This window comes from Triticum aestivum, chromosome 6B (assembly GCF_018294505.1).
Source record: "Triticum aestivum cultivar Chinese Spring chromosome 6B, IWGSC CS RefSeq v2.1, whole genome shotgun sequence".
Taxonomy (NCBI): Eukaryota; Viridiplantae; Streptophyta; class Magnoliopsida; order Poales; family Poaceae; genus Triticum; species Triticum aestivum.
Genome location: NC_057810.1, coordinates 557735464 through 557753541, shown reverse-complemented (window position 1 = coordinate 557753541; position 18078 = coordinate 557735464). Strand labels below are relative to the sequence as shown.

The 18078-nt window shown below is 48.6% G+C and overlaps 1 protein-coding gene across 1 annotated transcript; it reads left to right on the top strand.

Annotated features, from left to right (window-relative positions):
• The first annotated feature begins 1145 nt into the window (after positions 1–1145).
• LOC123137985 (thioredoxin reductase NTRB) lies at positions 1146–4161 on the top strand. The gene is made up of 2 exons (XM_044557877.1): positions 1146–2165; positions 3829–4161. The coding sequence occupies exons 1-2, from the start codon at positions 1238–1240 to the stop codon at positions 3897–3899; spliced, it is 999 nt and encodes a 332-aa protein (XP_044413812.1). The 5' UTR covers positions 1146–1237; the 3' UTR covers positions 3900–4161.
• Positions 4162–18078: the final 13917 nt, after the last annotated feature.

Here is an 18078-nt window from a genome sequence, read left to right as displayed (position 1 = left end):
AACCTTCAACGTCTACTAGCAAACACAAAGGCTATCTGTCCCTTTGGGACACTTAGGCACCGGGGAAGGCCAAAGTGCATGCATGGAGGCTGCTCAGGAATGGATTGGCGGTGGGCTCGGAATTGCACCGACGACGAATTAAACCAGGGGTCTTCTGCGTGGCGTGCGGAAGGGAGGAAACATTACTGCATCGCTTTTGGACATGCCCACACTCATAACTTTTTTGGCAGCTGTTGCGCTCGGAAACGGGAGCTAGGGTGGCTAACCCACCAGAGATGACTAGATCCCAGAGTGAGCTGTCGAACTGGCTACTTGGATGGTTTGCGGGAGCTGCAGAGGAGGAGAAGCAGCTGTTTGTTCAAGCTCTGTACGGTCTATGGCTGGCAAGAAACGACGCTAGAGACGGCAAAAGGATTGCTGAGCCACATGCGATCATGAAGACTGTTCTTATGCATGTACATGAATGGCAAGAGGTACACCCTACAGTCCCTAAAATCCCCAAGGTGGATGAGCAGCAAAGATGGGAACCACCGGAGGAAGGATGGATGAAGATCAAGCGGATGGAGCCATGTCCAAAAGTGGCGGAAAAGGAGGAGGAGGAGTAGTGCTCAGGGATCAGAACGGAGCATATAGAGCGGGAGCCTGTGTTTTTTCCCCTCAGGTCGCGGATGCGGAGGCAGCTGAGATCCTGACAACCAAGAAGGCACTGCATATGGCTGCGGAATACAACGTCAGGAAGATGCACTTAGAGCTGTACTGTCAAATGGTTGTGAATATGATTAACGACCCCGACAGAAACCTGAGCGGAGTTAGACCGTGGATCTGGAAAGTGAAAGAAATGATCAGTTCATTTGAGGAAGCGAAGGTTACGTGAGTGCGACGCTCGGCGAATAAGGCGGCACATAAGCTCGCGAGGGTACGAGTAGGAGATGAAATAAGCAATGTTTGGCGTTTGATGCCTCCAGACTCTATTTTAGATGTAATAGCGGATGAAATTTCGAACCTTAATTAAATAAAGCGGAGCGTTTACCTTAAAGAAAAAAAGACCAGTCACGAAGGGAGGGCTGTCAGCCTGTCACGATTGCTGGTCTAACCGTCTCACTGCGGTCATTGATTGGCCGGTTGGCTCACACGGAGTATACTAGTAAGATTCATTGACCTACGACACGAGTAGTCATTTCAATCCCCCCGAAACCCTGAATCGCCGCCGCCGCCGCCGCAGCCAAGCCGAGCAGCCATGGAGGGATCCGCCGTCCCGGCGCCGCTCCGCACGCGCGTGTGCATCATCGGCAGCGGCCCGGCCGCGCACACGGCGGCCATATACGCGGCCCGCGCGGAGCTCAAGCCCGTGCTCTTCGAGGGCTGGATGGCCAACGACATCGCCGCGGGGGGCCAGCTCACCACCACCACCGACGTCGAGAACTTCCCGGGCTTCCCCACCGGCATCATGGGCATCGACCTCATGGACAACTGCCGCGCCCAGTCCGCCCGCTTCGGCACCAACATCCTCTCCGAGACCGTCACCGAGGTCGACTTCTCCGCCCGCCCCTTCCGCGTCACCTCCGACTCCACCACCGTCCTCGCCGACACCGTCGTCGTCGCCACGGGCGCCGTCGCGCGCCGCCTCCACTTCCCCGGGTCCGACACCTACTGGAACCGCGGCATCTCTGCCTGCGCCGTCTGCGACGGTGCCGCGCCCATCTTCCGGAACAAGCCCATCGCCGTCATCGGTGGCGGAGATTCCGCCATGGAGGAGGGCAACTTCCTCACCAAGTACGGATCCCAGGTGTACATCATCCATCGGCGCAACACCTTCCGCGCCTCCAAGATTATGCAGGCCAGGGCGCTTTCCAATCCTAAGATCCAGGTTGTCTGGGACTCCGAGGTCGTCGAGGCCTACGGCGGCGCAGGCGGTGGCCCATTAGCGGGGGTCAAGGTCAAGAACTTGGTGACTGGTCAGGTCTCTGACCTTCAGGTCTCCGGGCTCTTCTTTGCCATCGGGCATGAGCCGGCCACCAAGTTTCTCAATGGGCAGCTTGAGCTCCATGCCGATGGCTATGTGGCCACCAAGCCGGGCTCTACACATACCAGTGTGGAGGGGGTGTTTGCTGCTGGGGATGTGCAGGATAAGAAGTATCGTCAGGCGATTACTGCCGCTGGTTCAGGTATTACTATAGCATAGCACTATGTGAATTGATTGTATAAGTGTTGCTAGTGATCAATTTGTATACATATGGTAATCTATAAATTAGTAACTATATATATTCATATGCTTAGGGATCAATTGCTTCTTTGAACTAGTCTTTATAGTGACAATAGAAAGTGTTGTTTGAGTTTTGAAAAAAAAAACGAGTTTAATTATTTATACTCCAACATTGTATTCAAAATTAGTTCGCTACATTCTGGGATATGTTGGACTGTTGATGCCCAAACCTGCTGACAGTTAGGGACACCTTACTGTTTCCAAGCAAGGGTAATGGGAGTCAGTTTCCTTTTTCGTAAGAGTAACCTTGGTAGCAGGGCTCCAGTACTTTACAGTAACTGAATAAACCATGGGTCTAACAGCCAAAAGAAAGCAGAAAATATGTACCAGAACGAATGAAAACTTACAGGGTTTTGCCGCCTGCCTGGCTTATCAAACCTAGGTTCAAACTGCATGAACATCTATTACAACACCCATCAGGACTGCAAAACATGGGTGCTCTTGCCACACCCTCAGGAGTTGCAGTTGAACTGCAGTCGGGCTTGATTCTGATTAGCCCCTGATCCTTCTCACGTTGCTTCAGCACATACCCCTGCAGGCGTGTTGCTCCAGCCAGCAAAGTCTCCCCTTCAGCTCCAGATTGTAAACATGCCCATTCTAGGACATGACACATGTAATATCAGTTCAACAGGGTTTTCATTAGTTTCCCCTCAAAGCATGCCCTGTTCCGCAGTTTCTGCAGTGCCTGTCACAAATGATCTGACTAGTGTCCAATCATAGCTGACCGAGGAATTATTGAACTGGGTGTAATTTCCCCGTCGTGCCATTTTGAAGCTTCCCGTTGGGGGGATACAAGGGAAATATTCATGTAATTAGTTTCAGGTGCTTAAAACTTGTGGTAACAAACAAGGGCGTGCCCTCTATTTAGGTTAGAAGATCCCCTTTCAGGCTATACACTTGTGGCTTACTCTAAAATTCCTGAGAGGGATTGCAGAATGTTATGGTCACCTCATGGTAGTAGCACTCAATCAATCAAGTTAACACTTTTGTGTTAATATAGTAAGGTTCTGTTCCAGAAATATTTGTCTGTCAGCCTAGGATTCTCAGGTTTGTGATGTAATTAAACTTTTGTAGTACTGGTAATGTATGCCCTGAATAATACTCATATACAGAAAGTTTTTCCTTAAAATATCGTAGATGCTCCTTTGCTAAGTATTGGATCTGCCACTTGAGTTTTTGTGTAATCATATCTGTCACTGGAGACACATGTTACTAATGCTATGCGTCACTTGCAATGACCAATGGTGGGCAGAAGACCCGCATCCTTACTGTGGAACTCATCTGTTTGGTACAGGGTTTCCTTGTCTAACTAGGCATTTGTGTTTTAGCCAGATTCTCATGTTGGTCGATCCATGCTTAACATGGTACTATTGGTTGTATAAGTTGAACCCATTTTTCTCATGTTAATAGGTTTAGATGTGTTATCCAAGAAAGATTTAGTCTTGCAATATAATCCTTTGTCCCTGCCTGGTGCCTGATGACACCATTTATTGGGAATTGACCTTTAGTGGCTCCTGCTGAGCATATAATTCTGCGCCAAACAACTAACTCGCCAATATATACAGGGTGCATGGCTGCTTTGGACGCAGAGCACTATCTGCAGGAGGTGGGTGCACAGGAGGGCAAGTCTGATTGACTCTCTCTTGGTGAAGCGACGACCATCAGCTCACCGAAAGCCGCACTCTGAGCTTGATGAAGTTGGTTGTCCAGTTCTTCAACAGTTTCATTATGCTGCTTAGCAGCACCGTATTATTATTCTCCGTCATTAGGAGGTCCTAGATCAACTTTCATTAGTGTGGTGGAAATGGTCCGTATTTATCACTGGTGGAACTCAAAACTGACTCCTATGTATCATTGGCGAAATCACATTATTATTCTGAGATATCTGTATTGCTCCACCAGGTATGTATGCTGTTGTATTTTTCTACATGTTTGGAGCACCGCGTATTCTGAAAACATGTTTCTTTTTACATTTCAAAAACACGTCTGGTATTTTTTTAAAGGGAAATATCTGGTCTTTGTTGGCTCACGGTGCTATATGGTTCTTCAGAACTAAAGGGTCTTCTTGGCCCAGTTTTATTTTAGTACTAAATAAAGCCTAAGCCATAGACATTGTTATTTACTACTCCCTCCGCTCACAAATATGAGATGTTCTAGAGGGTGCTTGGATACATTTTAGTCCCATGACTAAAAGTAGTGGGACTAAAACTTGCTAGCCTCAGAGGGTGCTTAGATCCAAGGGACTTATTTTAGTCTGACTAAAAATAGTCTCTTTAAGAGGCTAAAGTTCCAAGCACCCTTGACTAAAGAGGGGCTAAAACTAGTCTTGAGACTAAAAACTTTTAGTCAGGGGTACCCCTACCAAAATGTGGATTAGTCCTCTCTCTCCTCATTTAACTCCTCTCCTTTAACACATGCGAGTTTTGGATTGGAGGGTTTGGAGGATAATAAATGCTCATTAACTTGATTTTAGTCTCTAGTATTTGGATCCAAGCATGGGTGAGGCTAGCAAGTTTTAGTCCCACTACTTTTAGTCATGGGACTAAAACGTATCCAAGCACCCTCTCACCCATGCTTGGATCCAAATACTAAAGAGACTAAAATCAAGTTAATGAGCATTTATTATCCTCCAAACCCTCCAATCCAGAACTCACATGTGTTAAAGGAGAGGAGTTAAATGAGGAGAGAGAGGACTAATCCACATTTTAGTAGGGGTACCCTTGACTAAAATTTTTTAGTCTCAAGACTAGTTTTAGCCCCTCTTTAGTCAGGGGTGCCTGGAACTTTAGCCTCTTAAAGAGACTATTTTTAGTCAGACTAAAATAAGTCCCTTGGATCCAAGCACCCAACTTTTTTCTGAATCGGATGTATATAGAGACGTTTTAGTGCATTTGTTCACTCATTTTAGTTCGTATGTAGTCTATATTGAAGTATATCCAAAACATCTTATATTTATGAATGGAGGGAGTAGGCAGTAACAGAGAAATATTTGGGGATGCCTTATGATGTCAGCTCTTCCAATGAAAACCTGTGTGAGTCTGGTGGGATGCTATGTCTTGATTTAAGTCAATGGGGGGACTCGGTTTCAGAGATTTTGAGCTCTTTAATCTTTCTTTGATGACATGGTTCTCACCATTCTCAAGTGTGGAGAGCTATCTTGGAGGGGAGGGATGTTTTAGTTAAAGACCTTATTTGTTGAAATTGGTAATGAGTTATCCACTGAGATTTGGAACCGCGATTGGTTGCCACTGAAAGAACTCACGCGACCAATAGTTTCTTTGGCAGCAGACCCTCCACATTTGGGCAGATCTTATTGATGAAACGAGCGTTGATGCCTCACCGTATTGCAGATTCTGCTATGCACAAGAAACATTGACGACTTTTGGTCGTGGAATTTTGAGCGATTTGCTGGAAGCCTGGAAGCGAGAACATGGTCTTCAAACGCTTCATATGATGGGGAAACTTGGAAATCACTTTGGAACACTTATGTCCTGGGGAAACTGAGATTCTTCCAGTGGCGCCTAGCTTTGCATTCTTTACCTACGAATGATGTGCGTCGGCATGGTAAAATGGCCAGTTCGGGTGCCTGTTCTATATGTGGGGCTTAGGATTCGTGGAAACACTCTCTGGTGGAAATAATAATTGACAAAGCAACCTAGCTTTAAAGTGATCACCATGAATGGAGCACCTAAATCCATTAACCATGCATCTCTTGAATATGTGCATTCTCAACCAGCAAGATCTGGACGACTACACTGACTCCAACACAACAAGATCAGGGAGTGACTTAGTTTCATCCAAACCCTGCTTGCTATGAGATGCTGCAGATGGTAGCATTCTTTTAGGGCGTGTTTGGTTGCCCGTCGCGTACAGTACCCGCATTGCATACACATCTCCACTCGGCCCGACTCTAGAAAAACAGCCTCATATGCGACATGTGCGAGTTGTTTGGATGCCTGCATATAAACTGCCTGCATTAGGAGATCAACTTTGGCATGTTGTTTGGTTGCCTGCATTGTCTCGGCGCATGCAACTACACGTTGTTTGGTTGCCTGCATGTGGTATGATTAAGAGCTAGCACTTGCACTTAGCACACTGGGTTAAGAGATAGCAGATGAAGTGGGAGAAGAAATGCAGTGTGCGCCGGACCATGGCGACTGCGGTGGATAGTGGTCATGGCGCCGTGTCCGACATGACGAGCATGAAGTCGTGGACGAGCGACCCCGTCGGCGGCACGGCGAGCGACACCGTCAGCGAACTAGTTGCGGTGCTTGCGCAAAGACAGCCGACAGAGGAGGAGAATGCAGTGCCCGTGCCATGGTATCGTCAGTGCAGTGGACGAGAGAGGAGGCCGAGATGATCGACACTGGAAATGACTCCAGTGCAGTAGGGCGAGAGAGAGGAGGCCAAGATGATCGACCCCGTCGGCGGCGCGGCGAACTGCAGTGTGCACGGAGGCAAAGGAAACAAGAAAGCAGTGTGCACGCCATTGCAGCGTCAGTGCAGTAGGAGGATGACGGGGAGTAGGCCGAGATGAGCGACGCCGAAAACGACTCTAGTGTAGTAGGACGTGGGCAAGGAGATCAAGGAGAAGGGCTTTGGCGTCGAGAGGGACGAATAGGAGGGCTCTGAGGAGAGGACAAAGGAGCTCACATGGCGGCGTCAGTGCAGTAGACTGCTGCTCAAAGAGAGATGAAGCTACGATCGTCGAAACCAAAAACTTACAACACGAATGTTGTGAGGAACTGCGAGATTAGGCTGCTGGTCAAAGGAAAATTCAAACGATCGATCGTGCGTGCGCGACGATCTGACAAAATTCGTCAAGAACAACTTCAAACGGGAAGACGAAATTAAGAACTTACAACCGACGAAACTACAAGCCGATCGCCTGAATGGAACCGTACCATCGAGGTGCATCTTTTTCTGTAGAGCTTATCTCGAATCGAAGCACCGTTGTGTAGATCGGAAGGGGATAGGAAGAACAGAATTAGAGGGAAGGTTACTGGCGCACAGGGTGCATACCAACTAGTATCCATCCCATCTCCCCTCATGTGCAAGTGACCCACCTTGTGCGGGCAAGCCCTATTTGGCGCTGCAGGCGCCCGTTATAGGCCATTTTGCTAACGGGCGCCTGCAGCGCACACCCCTGCCGTGATTTGGGCCGGCCCAGTTCCCTTATGCGTTCCTGTAAAAATTGGCAAAGAAAGGGTGGCCAGCGACGGAATCGAAGCGACACCTCGGGCGTTAGCGCTACGCTCTAGCCATACGGCCATCCAACCTTTCGTACAAGATTCCTTTACTTCTCTTCTTTATTGCATTCTAATTTCGGTTTTTATTTCTTTTTCTTGTTTTTCTTTTTTCTGATCCTTTTTTGTTTTCTTTAATGCATGGGTTTTAAAGATTCATAAATCTTTTTTCTAAATTCATGAACTTTGTTTCATATTCGATGAACTTTTTACAAAATCAATGAACTTTTTTCAAAAGCGTTGAATTTTTTTAAAAATCATTGAACTTATTCTTCCGAATTTTTGCCAAATTTGATGAACTTTTTTTCAAATCCGATGAACTATTTTTTTCAAATTGGATGAATTTTTTTAAAATTTGATGAACTTTTTTTCAAATCCGATGAACTTTTTTCAAATTTGATGAACTTTTTGCAATTTTGATGAACCTTTTTTCAAATCCGATGAACTATTTTTTCAAATTTGATGAACTTTTTCTAAATTTGATGAGCTTTTTTCAAATCCGATGAACTTTTTTCAAATTTGACAAACTTTTTTTGAAATCCGATGAACTTTTTTTCATATCCGATGAACTTCTCCAAATTTGATGAACTTTTTTTCAAATCCGATTTTTTTTCAAAATTGATGATTTTTTTCAGATTCGATGAACTTTTTCAAAGATTCGATGAAGCTTTTCCAGTTTTGATGGACTTCTCTCAAATTTGATGAACATTTTTTTAGATTCAATGAACTTTCTTCAAATTTGATGAACTTTAAAAAAAACAATGATTTTTCTAAATTTTTTTAAAAAACTCATGCATTTGGGAAAAAAAATCTTTGATTTTTTTTCAAATGGTGCACGTATTTAGCAAAAAAGGAAAGAAAGAAGGCGAACAAAACCGTTACATAAAAAGAGAAAAAAAGATTAAAAAAACAGTTTGCGTAATGGTGTGAGGTTCGCGAGCTGCAGAATAAAAGGAAGCAGACGAAGATAATAAGCATATGTCTTATCATGGCGTAGTGGTTGGTGCACCAGGAAGTGGTTCGTGAGGTCTAGTGTTCAAGTCTTGTTACCTGCATATATAATTTTTGCAGTTTCCGGCAGAATGGGAAAAACAAATGGGCTGGCCCATTACGCGCCCCTGCGCCAGTTTCTCTAATCGGCGCTAATAGCGCCGACTAGTAGCTCCCCCTTGTGCGCTCGCCTCAGCCTGGCTCGAGAGAAACTGTCGATTACTGCGTTGCCAGCGAGCCAGTCCCAGAGATGCTTTAAGAAGCGTGCGATGCATGCCCTATAGTAAAAGCAGGCAATCAAACAGGCCGTTCCCTTCCCGCGCGGGCCTGATTGGGCCGCACGCAGGCAACCAAACACGCCCTTAGCATGTACTCGTATCGCGGCGTTTGAAGTTGCGCTAGTACCTCGTGGTGCTGGCCATGCTCTTCGTTAGCATGACGTCGCCAAGCTCAACCTACCAAGTGGCGTGTTTGTCATGGGCGATGGCGATACACACCATCGTGTCGGCGGCCACCGCGGCCTTCGACGCTTCACTGGTCTAGGCTCATCGTGCTCCACTCCGCCTAGACTTGCCGATGTTGTGAACTCGTGATTGATGTGGTCATGTGGCTTGTTTGGTGCCAATCCGTTTTGTCAATGGGAAAGATCGCGATGAACGGAAGGACCGGCGGATGGACGTCGAGGATCGATGTTGAGGGCAAGGTCGGATGACGCAGTGGATGGGATGAAAAGCTTAATCCCTACCAATGTCAAAATTATACATTCAAATTTGACACAAAGCTTAACCCTAGATTTTTTTTTGTGTGTGTATGTCCTACTTCTTGTTTACACCATGCCTAGATGCACTGTTTATTGGCCTCGTATAGCGGCCTTGTTGGCATTGTTAATAAAATCCTGGAGTTGATCTAAAAAACGTTGATAGCCCAAGAAGTTGGCAGCGGGAAGGAAACCACCCCTCCCCTCCCAACCCCACCCTAGCGCCGTCTCCCTGGGTGGCGGCCGGGGTGGCGCGAGGCCCTCCTCCCTCTGGCCCCCTCCTCCCACTCCTCCCTCCCGGTCGCCGCAGACGGGCGCCTTGGGTGGTGTCGGCGACGGTGTGGTTCGGCAGGCGGTGGCCGGCGGCCGGAGTGGTGGTGAGGCTGCTCCTTGGCGACGGGTGGTCTGGTGCTACGTCCCTGGCTTAGATCTGGGCCCCATATGGGTCTTAGCGGGCCGGCTCTGGCATGACCTCGCTGCTTACTATGCAGTGAAGAGAAGGGGCGGCTTGGACGGGGGGCAGCGACGCCAACGGCGTGCCTTCTGCAGCGCTACGGCGAGAGCTTTATGGAAGTTTTAGGGCCTTGCCGGCCTAGTGGGCCTGGTATGCTCTTGCTGTTGCGTCTGGTCGGTTACCATCGTTGACGGTGGAGGTCATGCCCTCCCGCAACGTCGACGGTGCTGCCCCTAGTCCTGACTCTTCTTCTTCGTTGTGCATGCTCCACTTCTCGGTGCCGTGGTGAGACAGCATGTGTGACTTCAAGACCGTGTTGGCGCAGGGTGGTGGGCGGTATTTGTGGAGTGCTCTGGAGCGCTCGGGGTGATGGTTGGGATCGGGAGAAATCCCTACTAGCCTGTCCAACACCGACGCGTTGGCGCCTGAGGGTACCACCAGACCTTCCTGGAGGGTGTCGGGTGCTACCCTTCCTTTCTCCTCGCCACGTACCTGGGGAAACCCTTGGCAACATCCTTGTCATCATCGCGTCCCTTCTTGGGAGGTGTTGATTGGTACCGGAGTCCTGGCAATACATTTAGTGGATCGGCTATCACAACATTCGAAAGGAGTCTGGAAGCTCTGTGGTGGTATACAGACCTTTGTCAAGACTTGTAACATCCTCTTACAACCAAACCCAGGGCCCCTCGACGACAAGGCGAGGGGAATCGTCTCTTGGGAACGACCACATCTGATAATGACGTTTCCCATCGATCCCTCCCCAAAGGGATCCAGGCCACAACACCCCACTGTAATGCCCGGCTGGGGAGGATCAGGGAGAGGGAGAGGGAGAGGATCGGGATGAGGAAGGGAGAGGTTAGGTGAGAGGAGGCAGCCGAGGGGAGAGGGTCAATTCACCTTGTTATTCATCATGAACCCTAACAGTGGCAACAACTTGCTTAAGTAGTCTCTCTCTCTCTCTCACACACACACCCAACACAGGCTCACTCGTATTACATGGGCTTGGTGTAAAGCCCGGATAATTAAGCTACAGGGAACCTATGCTAATGATGCCACGTCACCTTTGATTACTGCTGCTAATCCTGCGTTAGTTCAAACGATTCAAATTCAAATCCTAATTATAGGCAAACAACAAATTTTTTCAAACATTGAAAATAAAATGTTCGGAATGTGGCATTAATACATACACTAATTTAGGGACTACATTTATAATTTATAAAACTAAGATAAATGAAACTAAACTAAAACAATAAAAGAAAAAAAAGGAAAAGACCCCCCCCCGCTGGGCCTCGGCCCAGCTGGCCACTGGGCTAGCCAGGACGGCCCAGCCGGCGCCCCCATAACCCCCAAACCCTAACCCACGTCGCCCATAACCCTCCACTCCTCCCCGGATCCACCTCGTCTCCCCACCCCCCCTGAGTGGATCTGGATCGGGGGCAACCGCCGCCCCGACCCTGCCCGTCGCCCGCCCCGCAGCGCCTCCGTCCTCCAACGCGGCGTCACCTCGCCGGCGCCGCTTCACCACCGGATCGCCCCGTCTCCCCCGCCTATGCTTCGCCCAGCGCCGCCGGACGTCCTCCCCGCGGGTCTTCACCACGCCTCACCGCCGCCGCCCGGAGCGCCTCTGCCTTGACCCCGTCGCCGCCAGCTCGCCCCCGTCGACGATCTGCCTCGCCGGACCACCCCGAGCTCGCTGCCCTCCTCGCCCGACCCCTGTGAGCCGGGCCTCCCATCCTCCCTCTTTGCTTCTGTTGCCCTGCCATGCGCGCGCGCATGCCGCCCACAGCTCCTCGTGCCCGCTCAACCCGCAACCTTGCCTGGCCCCGCGACATTCCGTCGCCGCATTGCCGTGCGGCCCCGCACCGGCCCGGTCGTGCCACCACCTCCAGCCCGAGTGCAGCTGCTTGCCCCGCTACTACCGCACCCTGCTCCACAGCCGGCGCTCATCTCGGCACCACTGGACCTCATCGCCGGCGTCCATCCCGGCACCTCCTGCATCGACCACTAGCCCCACTAGACGCGTGCCAACACGCTCATCCTACAGGTGCTCGTGGGTGACCAAACGGTCGCCGGAACGCAACTTTGACGAGCCTCCGCCGTGTTCTGTGGCGGCCGACGACTAAGTGCCGACGTTGCTGACGTGGCGTCTTTTGTTTATCCACTAACCCTCCTGTCGTGGGTCCCGCACTTCTTAATTAACTTGCTAATTAAATCATTAAGAATAACTGACCTAGGCACTGACATCTGGCCCCACTGCTTAATTAACCTCTGGTTTAAATTCAACCCCTGTTGAATAAATAGTCCATTACAGGTGGGTCCATGTGTAACGCCCCGGATACAACTTTCCATATTCGTAACTCCAACTCTTGCCTTTTCCGGAGATGCGATATTTTATTTCCTTCGTGGTTGGGTTTTGTCTTTTGTTTTGCATGTTGTTCATGTCCTGCATCTCATCTCATAGCATCATCCGCATTGCATCGACACTCGTTGCCGTCATTGTTTTTTTTAAAGTTTGCATCTGTTCATAGTTGCCGCATTTCCCCCTTGTCTTTGTCGACCTCCCTCAGACCCCTCGCGTGCGTCCGAAACTTGCCCGAACCCGAACCGCTCAGTCATCACCGTTGGATCCGGATCATCCCCAAACGTCTACAAAACATCTCCGTTTTCTTATTTGGACTCCCTAGCCTATTTTTTCTCAGCCGTCCGATTACGATCGGAGGGTCATTCTAGCCCCTTCCTAAAATTCTTTTGCTATATAAGCAGACCAACCCTAATTTTTAGGAGCAATGTCCCATCCTTCCCATTCCACCACCGCCGCCACTCCTCTTGTCTCCTCCCACCTCGGGATTTTCCCAGACCCATCTTGCAGCCAGCCTCCTTCCTCCTCGGATCAGCCGCAGCCGCCACCCATCAAGTCCATCCATCCAGCAGCCTCCGACCCTCTCCCTCGATTTCCCCAGCGGGCCAACCACCGCAGCGCAGCCGCCCTAATCCTGCAGCGCCCCTCCTCCTGCACGAGCCCTGCCTCTTCCCTGGCCTCCTCCTCGCCTTGCCGTCCGAAGACCAGCGCCACCACCGGCAACCACCAGGTCACCATGCCCTGCCTTCTCTTCATTTACCCCCTGCTTCTCTCCCTCTCAACCTCTCTAATCTCTCTCGCCTCTCCCTTCTCTAGCAGGAACCCGACGCCATGGATGCTCGCGTCCCTGATCTTGCAGCGCCACCGCCTGGAGCTTCTCCGTCGGAGGCCTTCACCTCGTCCGCGTCGCCGGCGCCCATCCCCGCCTGAACCTCGCGACCTCTCTGAACCCTGCGGCCGCTTCTTCGTCTCTACCTCTGTCAGCAATCACAAGAGGTCATCGTTGCCCCGGAGCTCCACTGTTGCCGTCCCCGACCTGCCTCGGTCCATCGAGAATCCATTCCCGTCCTCCTCCGCGCCGGATACGGCAAGCACCGGCCGGATCTTGCGCCGCCGCAAGCCCCGCTGCCGGCCACCAAGCCCCCTGCGCCTCCTCTGCATCGAGCACCGCTCGCCTCCTCTGCTTCGCCCCTGCACAAGTAGGATGGCCCCGGCCTGCTTCGCTCGATCGAGCAGCGCCACTGCCGGAGTTCCTCGTCGCGAGAACCGCCTCCCCAACCCTCGGACTGCGCGATTCCGCCGCGTCCGTGGGTCCCTTGCCTCTGCATCGCGCCTCTGCCCGTCTCCTGCATCGCCGCCTGAACCTGCTGCTGTCGCCTCTGTTCTTCAGTTACGATAGCAGCAGCAGCTCGCCTGCCCGCTCGCGTTGACCGCGCCGCCAGCGTGCCTAGGCCACCGCGTCGCCCTTCCCCGCTTCCGCCCAGCAGCCTCCAAGGCCCAGCCGCTCCAGACCTGGCCTGCTGGACTCCAGATCTGGCCCAGCCAGCGCCTCACCACCGAACCGACCGGGCCTTGGCCCAGGGTGAGCAGCCCCGCCCCTCTCCTGTGCACTTTTGGGCCGACCAGATTCGGCCCTATCCATGTTTTTTCCCGCGGAACGATTTAGCTATTATTCCAGTGATTTTCAGTTTTACAGAAAACCCTTGCTGTTCATGCATTTAATATCTCACAAACCGTGCATCGGATTAAAATGATTTATATATGTAAAATGCTTAGAATTTCATCTAATTTCATAATATGCCACTTTCATCCATGTTAAACATGTTTAAAATGCTGTTTGTTTAAATTTGCTCAAACGCCATGCTAAAATGATTTATTTCATAACTAAATAACCGTTGCTCCGTTTTAAATAAACTTTATATGTATTTGGGGTGGAAAAATGCCTAGTTTAACATGGTGCACTTTATTTTCCTGTTTAACAACAATAAAATATGGTTTAGGGCAGAACAGTACCGAATCTAAAATATGCACATGGGGATTTTCCGGAATTGTTGTTTGTTGTTCCGGCCTCATTTAAACTTGCCTAGATAGGTAGTTTTCTTATGCTTCACCCCTTGCCATGTTTAACAACATTTAATATTGTTGGGTGCATAAACAAGAGAGAACTAAATAATTGATGTGGTGTTTTGTCAATATGCAACTCGTTGCATATTGAGCTCCGCTTAACTTGTAGTATTGTTTGTTGCACTTTGCCATGCCATGCCTCATTAAACCGGACATGCATCATACTTGATTGTGCATCATGCCATGTTTATGCTTGTGCATTTACCATGTTGTTTGTTTCTTTCCGGTGTTGCTTCTTAGTTCCGGTAATGTTGCGATTGTGAGGATTCGTTCGACTACTCCCGTTCATCTTCTTCATGGACTCGCTCTTCTTCCTAGCGGGATTTCAGGCAAGATGACCGCTACCCTGGATCTCACTACTATCATTGCTATGCTAGTTGCTTCATTCTATCGCTATGCTGCGTTACCTATCAGTTGCTCTTCAAGCCTCCCAAATTGCCATGAACCTCTAACCTTTGATACCATTCCTAGCAAACCGTTGCTTGGCTATGTTCCCGCTTTTGCTCAGCCCCTCTTATAGCGTTGCTAGCTGCAGGTGAAGTTGAAGATTTCTCCATGGTGGACAGGGATATGTTGGGATATCACAATATCTCTTATATTATTAATGCATCTATATACTTGGTAAAGGGTGGAAGGCTCGGCCTTATGCCTGGTGTTTTGTTCCACTCTTGCCGCCCTAGTTTCCGTCATACCGGTGTTATGTTCCCGGATTTTGCGTTCCTAACGCGGTCGGGTGATTTATGGGACCCCCTTGATAGTTCGCTTTGAATAAAACTTGTCCAGCAAGGCCCAACCTTGGTTTTACCATTTGCCTCACCACCACCTATACCCTTTCCTTGGGTCGGCCAACCCAAGGGTCATCTTTATTTTAGCCCCCCCGGGCCAGTGCTTGTCTAAGTGTTGGTCCGAACCGAGCAGCCTGCGGGGCCACCTCGGGGAAACTCGAGGCCTGGTTTTACTCGTAGCTTGACTTATCCGGTGTTGCCCTGAGAACGAGATATGTGCAGCTCCTATTGGGATTTTCAGCGCATCGGGCGGCTTTGCTGGTCTTGTTTTGCCATTGTCGAAATGTCTTGTAAACCGGGATTCCGAGACTGATCGGGTCTTCCTGGGAGAAGGAATATCCTTCGTTGATCGCGAGAGCTTATCATGGGCTAAGTTGGGATACCCCTGCAGGGTATAAACTTTCGAGAGCCGTGCCCGCGGTTATGTGGAAGATGGGAATTTGTTAATGTTCGGTTGTAGATAACTTGACACCAGATCCGAATTAAAACGCATCAACCGCGTGTGTAGCTGTGATGGTCTCTTCTCGGCGGAGTCCGGGAAGTGAACACGGTTTCTGTGTTATGATTGACGTAAGTAGGAGTTCAGGATCACTTCTTGATCATTACTAGTTGACGACCATTCCTTTGCTCCTCTTCTCGCTCTCATTTGCGTATGTTAGCCACCATACTTGCTTAGTCGCTGCTGCAACCTCACCACCTTACCCCTTCCTTTCCCATTAAGTTTTGCTAGTCTTGATACCCATGGTAATGGGATTGCTGAGTCCTCGTGGCTCACAAGTTACTACAACAACAGTTGCAGGTACAGGTTATGCGATGATCATGACGCGAGAGCGATGTTTGCTTGTTTGGAGTTCTTCTGCTTCTTCTTCGATCAGGGGATAGGTTCCAGGTTGGCAGCCTGGGCTAGCAGGGTGGATGTCGTTTGAGCTTCTGTTTGTGTTTCATCTGTAGTCGGATGGTGCTCTTATGTATGATTATGTTGTAATCGTGTGGCATTGTATGCCTCTTGTATGTGTCCCCATCTATTATGTAATGTTGATGTAATGATATCCACCTTGCAAAGCGTTTCAATATGCGGGTCTATCCTTAGTGGGACGTTCGAGTTCCTTTTGGATAGGGTCGCATATTGGGCGTGACAAGTTGGTAATCAAAGCCTCGACCGACCATAGGAGCCCCCTTGATTGTTGGCCGTTGTTGAGTCTAGAAAAAAAAACTATTTTGAGTCTTAGGATTATATATATCGGAGAGTAGGATTGTTTTTACTCCTCAGCCCCTTTGTCGCTCTGGTGAGGACTCCTGACGTAGATGTTTTGTCTTTCCTCTCCTCAAATTTCACTAATTTTTTTAGGATCACGCGGGTATCTTGGGATCGTTCTGGTATTCTTATGTCGAGAACATTGTTCTTGGTGCCTCCTGACATTTAGGGGTTGTGGCAGTATCCCGGGGAGTTGAGCTCCGAGGTGTTGTCGTCATAATTTTATCGTTGCAGTTCTGGAATACCTGAGTTTTGCCGACATCGAAAATCTCTTTTATGCAGTTGTTGGTGAGATAACCTCGACGTCACCCAGTACTGGGGAGTTCGGGAGTATTGCCATAACTCGTATAACGGATGCTTTTCGAAGGTTGAGGTACACGATTTCCGGAGGTTTCTTGGTTATGTGTTGACGGATGGATACAGCTTGGATGTAGGTATTGTTAGTTTGGGTGAGATATATTGCTTCCCCTGTATCCCCAACACCAGATTGCATAACCAGAAACTTTCGGGAGTTTTATAGGTGGGAATTCAAGTAGCTCCTAGAATATCTTTCCGACAAATGCATGATATGGGATTGGGTAAATCTCTATCATATGTATTTGTTCTGGCTTATTCTGCAAGCCAAATCCTTTGTTTTGTTTTATTTGTGGTATTCGAGTTGCTTCGAAGTCAAATGTTGAATCCATACCTTTCCTAAATGGTGTTCTCATATTGCTACGTGAATACTAATCCTTTTTGATCATTGAGGTTGTCATGTTAATTCTTTTTCAATCGGTGCGCTTCTCTTCGAGATGATCCCATCATTCTCCCCATTCGCAAGATCAATTCTAAGATTTCTCAATGGTGTTTGTTTCGTTCATCCCGAGTTATCTTTGTTTTCCCCACCCTCCCACCCTTTTCTTCAAGGACTCATTTATTTTAATCAAGTATCCATTTATTCATGTGAAGTCACTTCACTCTTTTCAATCAACATTCTGATCTGGTGATCCCTCGTGAAGATGCTCACGAGCTTCAAGTTCATCATCCTTTGTTCTTTTTCTTCTCCGGTGGATCCAATTCAAGCTTTTGATATTCATCATATCCCTTTCCTCGTTTCAAATGTTTTTCCATGTCGGTGCACCTCTTATTTGTTCACCTCTCTCTATTATTATCTGAAGTGCTCAAGATATCTCATAAGATACGTGTTTTCCATTCTTAATCCGTTCAAGTTACTTCAAGTTTTTTCTCTTTTCAAGCCATTTAATTCTACCGGTGCAATCTCTATTTCAAGTAATCCTTCAACGGTGTTTTCTTTTGAGTGGGCCCTAACCCATAGGTCTTTTCCCAGGATCTTACCTGACTCTTCTAATTATTAGGAGCCATTCGCAAATTCTTTTCCAAGTTTGACGTAAGAATGAATTCTCATCAGTCATATTCCTTCTCCAAGATCGCTTTCAAATTATTTTCATCTTTGGCTCAACCTTTCCTCTTTTAATCCTTCCGGAGTGTCTCAACAATTCATGGTGGTGTTTCTCGTCGTCATTTCTCGGATTTTGAAGACCGAAGAACAGTTTTCCTCTCAATCTTGGTCCGTTCTCTTAAAGATTCATAGTTCTAGCTTGATGCCATCCTCTCATAATTGTTTTCGATTGTGAGAATTCTTTTCTTACCATCCGGAGTATTTCATGAGTTGTTTCCATTTCTTTTCTCCGAAGGCCATCATGTCATAACTCTTCATTCTCAGCGTGTAGCTATCGTTCTCCAAATCTTACCAGTGAATCGTTCAAATATCCTCTAATCAGTTCATGTTCTCTTCGTTCTCATGTATCTAAATCCCTTCAAGTATCTTCAATAGTTTTCAAATTC